Consider the following 10,691-nt stretch of genomic DNA (forward strand, 5'->3'; position numbering starts at 1 on the left):
GAAAGACCTTAGTGCGATTGCTCCTTGGTGGTCTTTTGGGGTTCATCAACCAGACACAACAAGCACAGCCTTGTTTTGAGATCAGAGTCTCAACACAGCCATCCCCAGAATGGCATCCACAGTTAAGATTGGATCAGATTATGATACATGCGTAAATGACAATGTCACCATGAAAGCCACTAGTTTTAAATAGTTGGTAATTATAATTCAAACGATGAATTTTTAAAAATTAGCTGTAAGTTTAATTGCTGAATTAGATAATATTTTTTAAATATTAGGGATTGTAGCTCAATTGGTAAGAATGCTTATCTGCCACGCTAGCTCTGGGTTCCATCCCCAGTGTCACATAAATCCACATGTTGGCTCAGGCCACTAATCCCCAATACCCAATAAGTGGAGTCTGGCTGGGCGGTGGTGGCGCACGCCTTTAATCCCAGCACTTGGGAGGCAGAGGCAGGCAGATTTCTGAGTTCGAGGCCAGCCTGGTCTACAGAGTGAGTTCCAGAACAGCCAGGGCTATACAGAGAAACTCTGTCTCGAAAAATCAAAAGAAAAAGAAAAAAGAAAAAGTGGAGTCAGAAAGATCCAGGAGTTCAAGGTCACCCTCCATCCTCCGTAGTGAATTTAAAGCCCACTAAGGCTATGAGACTGTCTCAAAATGGAGAAAGATGAGAAGGGGAGGTGCTTGGCAGGGGTAGGGACTGAAAACTGGATAATTGATTTACCTTTTCATGATAAACTCCCGGCAGGATTGACTAGTACTGATCTCACTACATTCTGGCTTTTGTTCGCAGGCAGTGAACTCAATTGAGGGCGTTCCCCAATCCCTTTAAGTGTAAGATTGGATTTATCTCCCTGGCGAGCTAGAACTCCTGGTTGAGAAAGCAGAAACAACCAGAACTCAGACAGAGGAAGGGGCGTGACTTCCTACTTCCGGCATCCAGGCCATAAGAGCCATTAGCAGAGCCGCAGAGCGGCGGAGCAGCTGGGAACCTGGGATTGTTCTGGAGCTCGCCGGAACTCACCGGAACTCGCCGCCCTGTGTGAGGCCCTGTGCAGAGGTTCTAGCCAGGTAGACACTGGTGCTTTGTAGTACCCACAGGTCTTTCATGTTCAAGACCCCAAAGACTCGTAAACATAAGAAGGCCAGGGATCCCCCTGTGTGTGGCAGTGTGTCCTCAGTTAACTATGCAAAGTGATGGTTCTAGATAAGAACTGACCCAAACGCGTTTCTCACCTAAACGCGTTTCTCATCCACTCTGATATTTGGTAGCATTTTGGAGCACTAGTAAGGACCATGGCTCAGGTACAAAGGGAGACTGGGACTGGAAGGGAGGGCTCCTTGGATCTAGGATATCTGGTGGATTTAACAATGCATGGAGAAATCAGGGCCGCTCGTCACTGGTTTCTTTGTGAAGGCCTAGTTGACACCAGGCACAGTTGGATTGGGTGCTGAGACAGCAGTGAATAGAGAATCCCTGTTCATGAGAACTTTGCATGCACGTGTGGAAACATACCAGATCTGGAAAAGTGTTAGTTATTGCTGCTCCCTGTGGACTGTGTGGGAGAGGCACCATTCAACAGCAGCAGAGAGCGGGGTAGAAAGGAAAAGCTGGAATCAGCTGTTTGTGATTTTAGCCACTGCTGACCTAGAACTCATTAGCCAGCTTAAGCCTTAAACTCGAAATCCTGCTTCAGCCTCCCTGGTGCTGGGGTCACAGGTCTGCACCATCATACTTGATTTAGAGTCTGCACTTTAAACACCTGAAAGCATGCATTGAACATGGGAAAGCTTTGGGGATGATAATTCAGGGGACAGCAGACAGGTGTCAGAGGTCATCAAAACAGGTAGCTTTCCAAACAAGCCCTACTGGGTGAGAAATTTTTTGGTGTGTCTGTTTAAGGGCTTTGAGCACGAAGACACAAAGGCTCAGAGACCTGTGTGCCTACATATGCCCTTCCATGAGAGACCAATGTGGCTGGAAGGTCAGAACTTGAGTAACCACCAGGGCTGTAGGTGACTAGTGGGCATCTGAGCTTCCCTCTGCCCCAGAGAAGCCTGGTGGTTTCCAGCAGATGAGAGAAAGCTAAGGACTCTTCTGGGTGTGGGTTTGGGTTACTCGGCAATCCAAGTAAGAGGTAGTGTCCCCAGTCTAGAAGTTTGTGGCAACCTGACCCTAGGAGGAACGTTTTGGATGCTAAAAATGGAGCCAGGACATAGGGTGTGGCACAGTTGGTAGAATGTTTGTCTGCCCTGCTCTGAGGCCCCAGGCCACCATAAAACTGGATGTGGTGGAGTGTGCATGTAGTCCCAGTACAGGGGGCGGGGGTGCGGGGAGGGGGGGTTAGAGATCAGCAAAGGTCATCAAGGAGGTCAAAGCCAGTTTTAGATTTATGAAACCTGTCTCAAAAAGAAAAAATAATGCCAGCACTGATGGTGTTGCCTCCTAGGTAGGGAGAAAACAAAGAGCAATGGACAGCTCTCACTGTGGGAGGACTGAGGAGGACAGTGTTGTTTTGTTTTGTTTTTGTTGTTGTTTGTTTGTTTAAACAGGGTTTCTCTGTATAGCCCTGGCTGTCCTGGAACTCTAGACCAGGCTGTCCTCGAACTCAGAAATCCACTTGCCTCTGCCTCCTGAGTGCTGGGATTAAAGGCGTACGCCACCACACCCAGCGAGGAGGACAGTTTTAATCTGTGTGTCTGTGTAGGGATCACCTATAGCTCACCCTAGTGGTGAGCATGACCCGGATTCTTCTGGGTCAGAGGGAGAACTCTGAATAGAAGGAAATGTTTGGTCTCTTCCTTTCCCTCCTTTCCTTTTTTTTCAACAAAGCATTTTCTGCGGCTTTCTTTTTTTCCTTTCTAGTGTACATATAGTAGTACACTTAGTACATATAGTATATCACTTTGATATATTACAAGAAGACTAGAAGGAAGGGGATGACAGCCCAGCTCATCTTGACTAGGCAAACACTGCGGGTAGGAATTGAGTTCATTTCTCATGAGCAGTGAGAGGAAGTCTGGATCCCAAACTGAGCGAATATAATGAGTGCTATAGATGAGGAGAGAGACTTGGGAGGCCTGAGACTTAAACCAAAGACAAACACGGGGTGTTTGACTAGAGATGACAGGATCAGATGAATCTTAAACCAATTCTGTTGTTGCTTCTTGGAGAATGGCGCCTAGGTAGGTCAAAGTAGAGAAGGAAGACTGAGGGCCTGGCTGGGTGTGGTCCCATGAGCCTATAATCCCATAATCCCAGCATTTAGGAGGTGGAGGTAGGGTGATCTCATCCAAGGCCTAATTTTTTGAAACAGGGTTTCTCTGTGTAGCCCTGGCTGTCCTAGAACTCACTATAAACCAGGCTGGCCTTGAACTCAGAGATCCACCAGCCTCTGCCTCCCAAGTGCTAGGACTAAAGGTGTGTGATGTACCACCACTGCCTGGCTCCAAGTCCAATTTTAAAAGGTGTGTGCCAGTGCCATGGCCCAGTGAGTAAAGGCTCTTAATGCCAAGCCTGACGGCCTGAGTTTGATCCCACATGATAAAAGGGAAGAACCAACTCTCCAAAGTTGTCCTCTGACCACTTGTGGGGCCACGGCCCATGTATGCCCCACATATCCACACAAAATAAAAATGAATGCAGCAAAAACATTTGAGGGGGTGTTAAGTTACAGATATACAAAGTGGAAGGCAGAAAGTAAACTGTGGATTTTGAGTCCATAGGCAGATCAAACTTGATGAAGCTCACAGTGCCTTTCCTGCCAATGTCCAAGCCCTGCTTAAAGAAAGCCATTAGGGAAAGAAGCGGGCATAGTCATTCTACTGAACATTACTCTCCCTGATCGCATCCTCTTCCCAGTAAACAGCCTGGGCCTTTCCTGCTAATCAGGATTATGTTTGGAGGGTGTGCTGGACATCCCATATCCTCCCAATGAGCTGCACCCCCAGCCATTGTTTTATACTTGAGAGGGGTTGTCAACGATTCGGTATTATCTGACTATCACACAAAGCTATAAGTGCCCATCTGAACCTGGCTCAGAATAACCCCAGCATGCAAACATATGCAGAAACATACCATAAATGTCAGCTTGACTAAGTGCAGGTGTGGCTGCGTTTTACTTCCTGATCCTAGGCTGGTCCTCTCTGAACAGCTCACCATTCAGGATGACTTAGGAATTGTACTGTCATGTACTCATGTGTCAACTTGCTTGACTGTCTTGCTTGTCTTCAATACCCCTGCTCCTTCTGTGGCTTTGGAGAGCCTCCTCCCTGCCTGTGGATGCACACTTTTCTCCTTGGCATCTTTCTTTCTTTTTTTTTTAAAGATTTAATTTATTACTATATGTAAGTACACTGTAGCTGTCTTCAGTCACACCAAAAGAGGGCATCAGATCTCCTTACGGATGATTGTGAGGCCACCATGTGGTTGCTGGGAATTGAACTCAGGACCTCTGGAAGAGCAGTCAGTGCTCTTAACCGCTGAGCCATCTCTCCAGCCCCTTGGCATCTTTCTTATAGGGCACCAGGGTACTAATACCGTTCCATAGTAAGAAAGGATTTTGCTATCAAAAGCTTACTCTTCATCTTTCCATACTAAAGAAACAACTTGAAGCCACTTGAAAATTTTTTCACCTCAACAAAATCTGAACTCAATTTTAATCTCTCCATAGAAAAATAAAACCCCGGGTTGAGGATGCAGCTCAGCTGGTGGCCTAAAGCCCTGAGTTTGACTTCCAGCCCTGTATAAACCAAAGGTGATGGAGTACTTACCATCAGTACTGGGAAATGGAGACTGGAGGATCTGACACTCAAGGTTATCTTTGAGCACAAAGTGTTCCAGGCCAGCTTGAGCTACTTCTGATTGGGGGAGAGAGGCAGTGAGGAGGGAGAAAGACTTAAGTTCCTAGTAGAGACTTCAGCCCCTGTATCTGCTTTAGATTTAGGCTGTTGGGATAAGGACCTTGTCCCCAGAGTCCACCTTCTGGGTTTGAAGTGTATATCCCATGGCACACTGTGAATTCAGAGGACTGCTGCTTAGTCAGACCCCAAGACCACAAATAACCTAAATTTAGCGATTTGGTTAAAAATCTCATTAAAAAGCACATTCCAGAACTGCTCCAGCATGCCGGACAGCCTCTAAAGTGTATTCACCCATTATGAAATAGAAAGTGGATCTTAGCATAGCTGTACATTGCTATACATCAGTGAAGATGAATTATTATATTGAGAGATGTTACATGGCTGGGGTGCTTTTACTCCAACTAAGAGAGCTGTGTGGTCACTAGGCAACAGTCTTTTGTTTCAAGGAGATTTTCATTAAAAAAAAGTATATTTTGTGTGTGTGTGTATACTTGTACAGGTGCTGCAGGACACAGGTGAAGGTCAGAGGACAACTTGTAGGTCCCAGGGATTAAACTGAGGCTTGTCAGCAAGTGTCTTTACCTACTGAGCCATCTTGCTGACTCAGCAATACAATCTTAATGGGACCACCATGAATTCTGTCGACCAAAATATTATGTAACACCTGACTGTATATTGTTATATTGTTATGGAAGGAGACTAAATCTCAAGCCAGCGAATGAATGTGACTTCACACTTAGTAAGTTTCACTTATAACTGTTTATAACAGAGACACAACTAGCCCAGGAGGGTAGAATATCAGGAGTTAGTGCATAATATCCACTGCCAGTACAGCAGGCTTTCTGTTAGAGCAACCAGTTTACCTTAGCTGAATGGAAAGAAAACCATACAGTAAAATGCAAGCAAGTTTTCAAAATAGGCCACCAAGGAGCCATTGAATGTTGCTAGTCTTCATTCTAGTATTTTTTTTTTTTTTTTTTTTTTGGCGGGGGTCGGGAGGTGTCTCATTGGCTGGAATTTTCTGTGTAGACCAGGCTGGCCTTGAACTCAGAAATCCACCTGCTTCTGCCTGCCAAGGGCTGGGATTAAAGGCATGCGCCACCACTGCCATGCACAGCTTGATTTCAGCTTAGCTTAGTTGCATGATAGTCCCTTTTAACTTACAATTAGAAGATTAAATGACTTACTCTGATACATTGAATAGTATTTATGGCAGAGGAAAGGTCTAAATTTATCTGATTTTTTAAAAAGATTTTTGTGTGTGGCCTGTATATCTGCACGCAGTGCCTGCAGAGGCCAGCAGAGGGCGTTGAAGAATCCTCTGGAGCTAGAGTTGGTTGTGAGCTGCCAAGTGGGCCCTGGGAACTGAATGATCCTCTGTAAAAGTAGCCATTGCTTTTAGCTGATGAACCATCTCTTTAGTCCAAATTATCTGATTTGTAAACCTGTCACAACCGTGATAAACCTTATACTCATGAGTGTATGTAACATTTGAGCTCTGGTGATAGCTCAGACAGAAAAGTACTTGCAGAACAAACTTGAAGAGCTAAGTTTGATCCCCAGCACCCACATGGAAAGCTGGGTGTTATGGCATGTGTGTGTCCCCAGTGCTGAGGAGGTGGAGACAGAAGATCCCTGGGGATCACTGGGCAGTCATCCTAGCCTAAAGAGCAAGCCCTAGGTCCCATTGAGAGACTCTCAAAACACAAGGCTCCCAAGAAATAATACCTGAGCTTAGCCTCTGGCCTGCTCTCACATATACAGTGCACACAAATGAATACGCATACGAGCAAGGCGTGCATGCACATACACTCACGCACACACAAACACTGTACACTATTGTATACTCCGTTATTTATTTATTTACAGATCCTTACATTTATAATGCATTTTCCACCAGCTAAGACAGGTGCTTGTAAGCCTAGCACTATGGAGGCGGCAACAGAAGAAGGAACACAAGTATGAGCTAGCCTGTTCAATAGCAGCTAAGGCTACTTAGTAGGACCGCATCACCATGTTGAAATGAAAAAAAAAAAAAAAGCAGGCTTTAGAGATGGCTCAGCAGGTATAAGACTGCACTGCTCTAAGAGAGGACCCAAGTTTGGTTCCCAGCACTTACATCAGATGGCTCACAGCCCCCGGTCAGCCCCAGAAGCATCTGATAACAGTGGCCTCCTGGGGCTGTATATACAAACCCATACCCACATACCTAGACATAATTTCTAAAATTTAAATTGAAAACAAAACCCAACGAGCAATAATTTCCTTCTCTATTACTATTAGAGTTTCCTACCCCAGACTATGTCAAAAGAACTCCCGTCAGCATGAGTACAACACCAGTTACTACGCGCTACTTACTATATAAGTAACGTCGAACTCTCTCAGGACAGAGAAAATGTCATCAGTAAAATGATGCCTCAACAGAGGGTCTTCTCTCATTCTTTTTCTAGAGAAATACATTCCTGGTCAGCGTGATGGAAGAGGCTCAGGCCAATGACTCTTTTCAACTTGAACTTGAAGATTTCATTAGAAAGCAGAAAGCCAGAGGATTACATCCAAATGTCTGCTTCAGAAAGATGGCAGCGGATTCCGTTCACCAGAAGAGAGACAGTGGCAGCCCTGGAGCCATGCGGGGGCTACCATTCTGGCTCAGAAACGACTTCAGATCCTCTCCTTCCTATAAAAGGCTGACAGTGGAAAACCAGGTACCTTACTGCAGACAAAGACTGGAATCTCTAAAACACAGTCTGAAAAACCAGCCAATCAGTCAAGACAGAAAGGAGAGGACAAGGCTCCAGGGGGAAGGAGAAGCCACCACTTGGGAGCCAGGGATGCCCAAGGGGAAACTCTACAGAGTGAGGGGTTCACGCACGGAAGACAGCCTCAGCAGAAGGAAGGTCTCAGCAGAGCCAGTGGCTACACAGAAGTCTAAGCACAGAAAGGAGAACCACCATGATGGGAGAGACTCCACCAAAGGCAGGCGCCGGTCCCACCAAAAGCAGAAGGGGCCGGAGGAGAGGGATTTGTGGGACGAAGCTATCCTGGGCAGTCGCTACTGATGATTGCACATTTCGGGTCCCAAAAGTCAGTGTGTTGATTCTCTTGGTAAGGGTGGATTAAATGACCTCAAAGCAATTAGATGCCAGGCCAGCGGCTGTGGCCCATCTACTCTGCTGGTGTAGCACTTGTGAGTCTTCACAGGGTTGCTCTCCTGGTACTGGCAGTGACAGACCCTTTAGTGTGCAAGGCCTTTGGGCTGTGCTGACAGACACAGGGACTTTCAGTCACAAGCCTGAGTGCCTGGAGCTGTAGAAGCCAGTCAGTCCAGCAAGATCTAGGTGCTGGATACTGTTCTGCTCCAGGCGTTAATCATCAGAGGCCCTAGCCCTTGGCTCAGAGCAGAAGCTAATGGGAGTAGATAGTAGCTGTCAGCTTCCCAGCAGGCCTTGCATTTGAATGCTCGGCTCCTGTTAACAGGCCAGAGCTACAGTCCTGGGGACGGGCGTATTCAGACGCCTGGCATCTCCCTGAAGCTCTTCCTGTGAGCAGGGCCTCCTTGCCCTTCTACAGCTTTTTGTTGTTTCCAGTACCTCTGCTTCCTATTGTTTCTGCCCTTAGCCACTCTGGGAATTTGAGCCATGTTCTTACCATCATTGCTACTATGGAAAACACGGCAACAAGAGCTGCTGCCACCTTTGCCATAGCTACTGCTCTGGCGATGCTTCTGTCCTTCACTCGGTCTTCTGGCTGCCACTCAACCCTCTAATAATGATAAAGATCAAAAGAAGACAAGAAAAGAATTGTGATCTGCACTAATTGGGCTGCATTTTTTTTCCAAGCTGAGGATTTAATCCAGAGCCTTGGGCTTGCTAGGCAAGAGCTCTCTCACTTAGCTACATCTCACCCCCAGTCGTGAGCTGCCTTCTGATGGGCCACCAAAGGAAGTGCCCTGCCACACCTAGTCTGGCTAAAATTTAGGCTGCAGGATTACCCAACATTCACTGAGGTTTATGAAAAGCAGATCGACATGTGCTCTGTAAAACAGTCTTGGCAATAATAGCTGGGCTTACAGGTGTTCACCACCATGCCCACCAAGCGAGAACTGTCTTATAATACATTAGCCAGATGCTATTAAACAAGCAAAATTAAATGTCAAAACATTTAAAAGCAAAGCAGAAGGCCTTGCTATAAAAATCTATAAAAATTAGAGTCTTGAAAATAGGCATTAAATAAACACACAGAAGAACTCCAGAAAGACATGGAGTATCTGGTACGAGTGGGCTCAGGACACAAGAATTTGATGGGTAAAGGACAGCAGTGAGGGACAGACTAACCTTCAAGGGGCTAGTGAGAGGGCTTGGGGTAGAGGTGCTTGCCACCAAGCCTGGCTTAAACCTGAGTTTGATCTCTGGGACTCACACTGTAGGAGAGAGCTAACGCCTGCAGTGTGCTGGCTTTATGCAGAATTTTGTTTCATATGCGACTTTTCCCGTTGCTATTTGTCAAGAAACAGAGCGGAGGGAAATTACTTGTTATCATTCTGTTAAATGTCCTGCCCCAGGTGTCAAATTATCATCTCTCAAAACAGGACCACTTGGCTTTTTAAACTCTTCCAGTAGAGGGTGGTAGAAGGTTATTGTAGAGTCAGGAAAGGGGGACATTCCCTTTCCCTGGTGTGCCCTTAGTTACAAAAACAGGGAGTTGCTAGGGAAAAGGTCCTACCTATTGCCTATCTATGTGCCTCAGCAAATGGCTTTGTTGGTGGATTCTCTTTGCAGAGTGTAAATCCTGAGTGGTTGGGGAAAGGACCCTCAGGCTCCCCCGCTCTGAGTTATGCCTCCCCAGCCCCACCCATGGAGCCCAGCCCCAGGCAGGTCAACTGCCACCTGTAGGTCACAGCCAGCCACCTGCTCGGTGCTCTGGATCTGACAGTTGTAGCATTTGAATCTCAAGTATACAAAGTGCAGATGTCTTCATTCATTGAACTGCGTTCCAGAGCCTGTACAGGTGGGCCTGGTGACTGGCTCAGTGTGTGTTGCCAAGCTTGACAACCTGTGCTCCATCCCTGGGTCCTTCATGGCGGGAGGAGAGAGAACCCATTCCCGCTAGCGCTCTGACCTCCACATGCGGCATGTACTCACCCCCCCACCCCCCAACACACAAAGTTTTTTTAAAACATGCATTCATTTTATCTTGGATTTCACCAATAAAAATGTTGTGTATGACTGTTTTTTGTGTTGTGATGTGATTTCTTTGCCTGTGACTCTTGCCCACAAAGCCCAAAATAACTTGCTACCTGGCCCTTTACAGAAGACCTGTCACACCCTGCCCAAGAGTCCTCTTGTGCCCACCATTCTTTATTAATTACTTTTTTGTATTTAATTTTCTCTGCTTTAATCACTGCTGTGGCTTTGACTTGACCCTGACTGATACCGTGCTATTAGACAAACCATTTCTGACAGTTAAGAAATCATAAAAATTGAATGAGAACATCACCTGTTTATTTAGACAGTGAATGCTGGGGAGGTGACTTGGCAAAATACTTGCTGTGCAAGAGTGAGGAACTGAGTTTGAATTTCCGGATCCTATTTAAAGTCAGGTGCAGAACTCGTACCAGACAGGAGGTAGAGACAAAATTTTAAGAAGGCCGGTTAGACTAGCATATGCAGCCATGAACAAGAGAGGCCCTGTCTCAAAGTGAAGATGAACACCTACTGTGGGACACACATGCCCTCTCTCCTGAATTGTGCACACACAAATGTTCTAGGATTCTAGTCCTACGGCTATACACCGAGATACTGCAGTGATAAACACAATGTGCAAAAGG

At 46.2% G+C, this 10,691-nt stretch overlaps 1 protein-coding gene across 1 annotated transcript; it reads left to right on the forward strand.

Moving 5' to 3' along the window:
• Positions 1-978: 978 nt before the first annotated feature.
• Gm1070 (predicted gene 1070) lies at positions 979-10,094 on the forward strand. The gene is made up of 2 exons (NM_001357905.1): positions 979-1,072; positions 7,315-10,094. The coding sequence occupies exon 2, from the start codon at positions 7,339-7,341 to the stop codon at positions 7,921-7,923; it is 585 nt and encodes a 194-aa protein (NP_001344834.1). The 5' UTR covers positions 979-1,072; positions 7,315-7,338; the 3' UTR covers positions 7,924-10,094.
• Positions 10,095-10,691: the final 597 nt, after the last annotated feature.

This window comes from Mus musculus, chromosome 6, assembly GCF_000001635.26.
Source record: "Mus musculus strain C57BL/6J chromosome 6, GRCm38.p6 C57BL/6J".
NCBI lineage: Eukaryota > Metazoa > Chordata > Mammalia > Rodentia > Muridae > Mus > Mus musculus.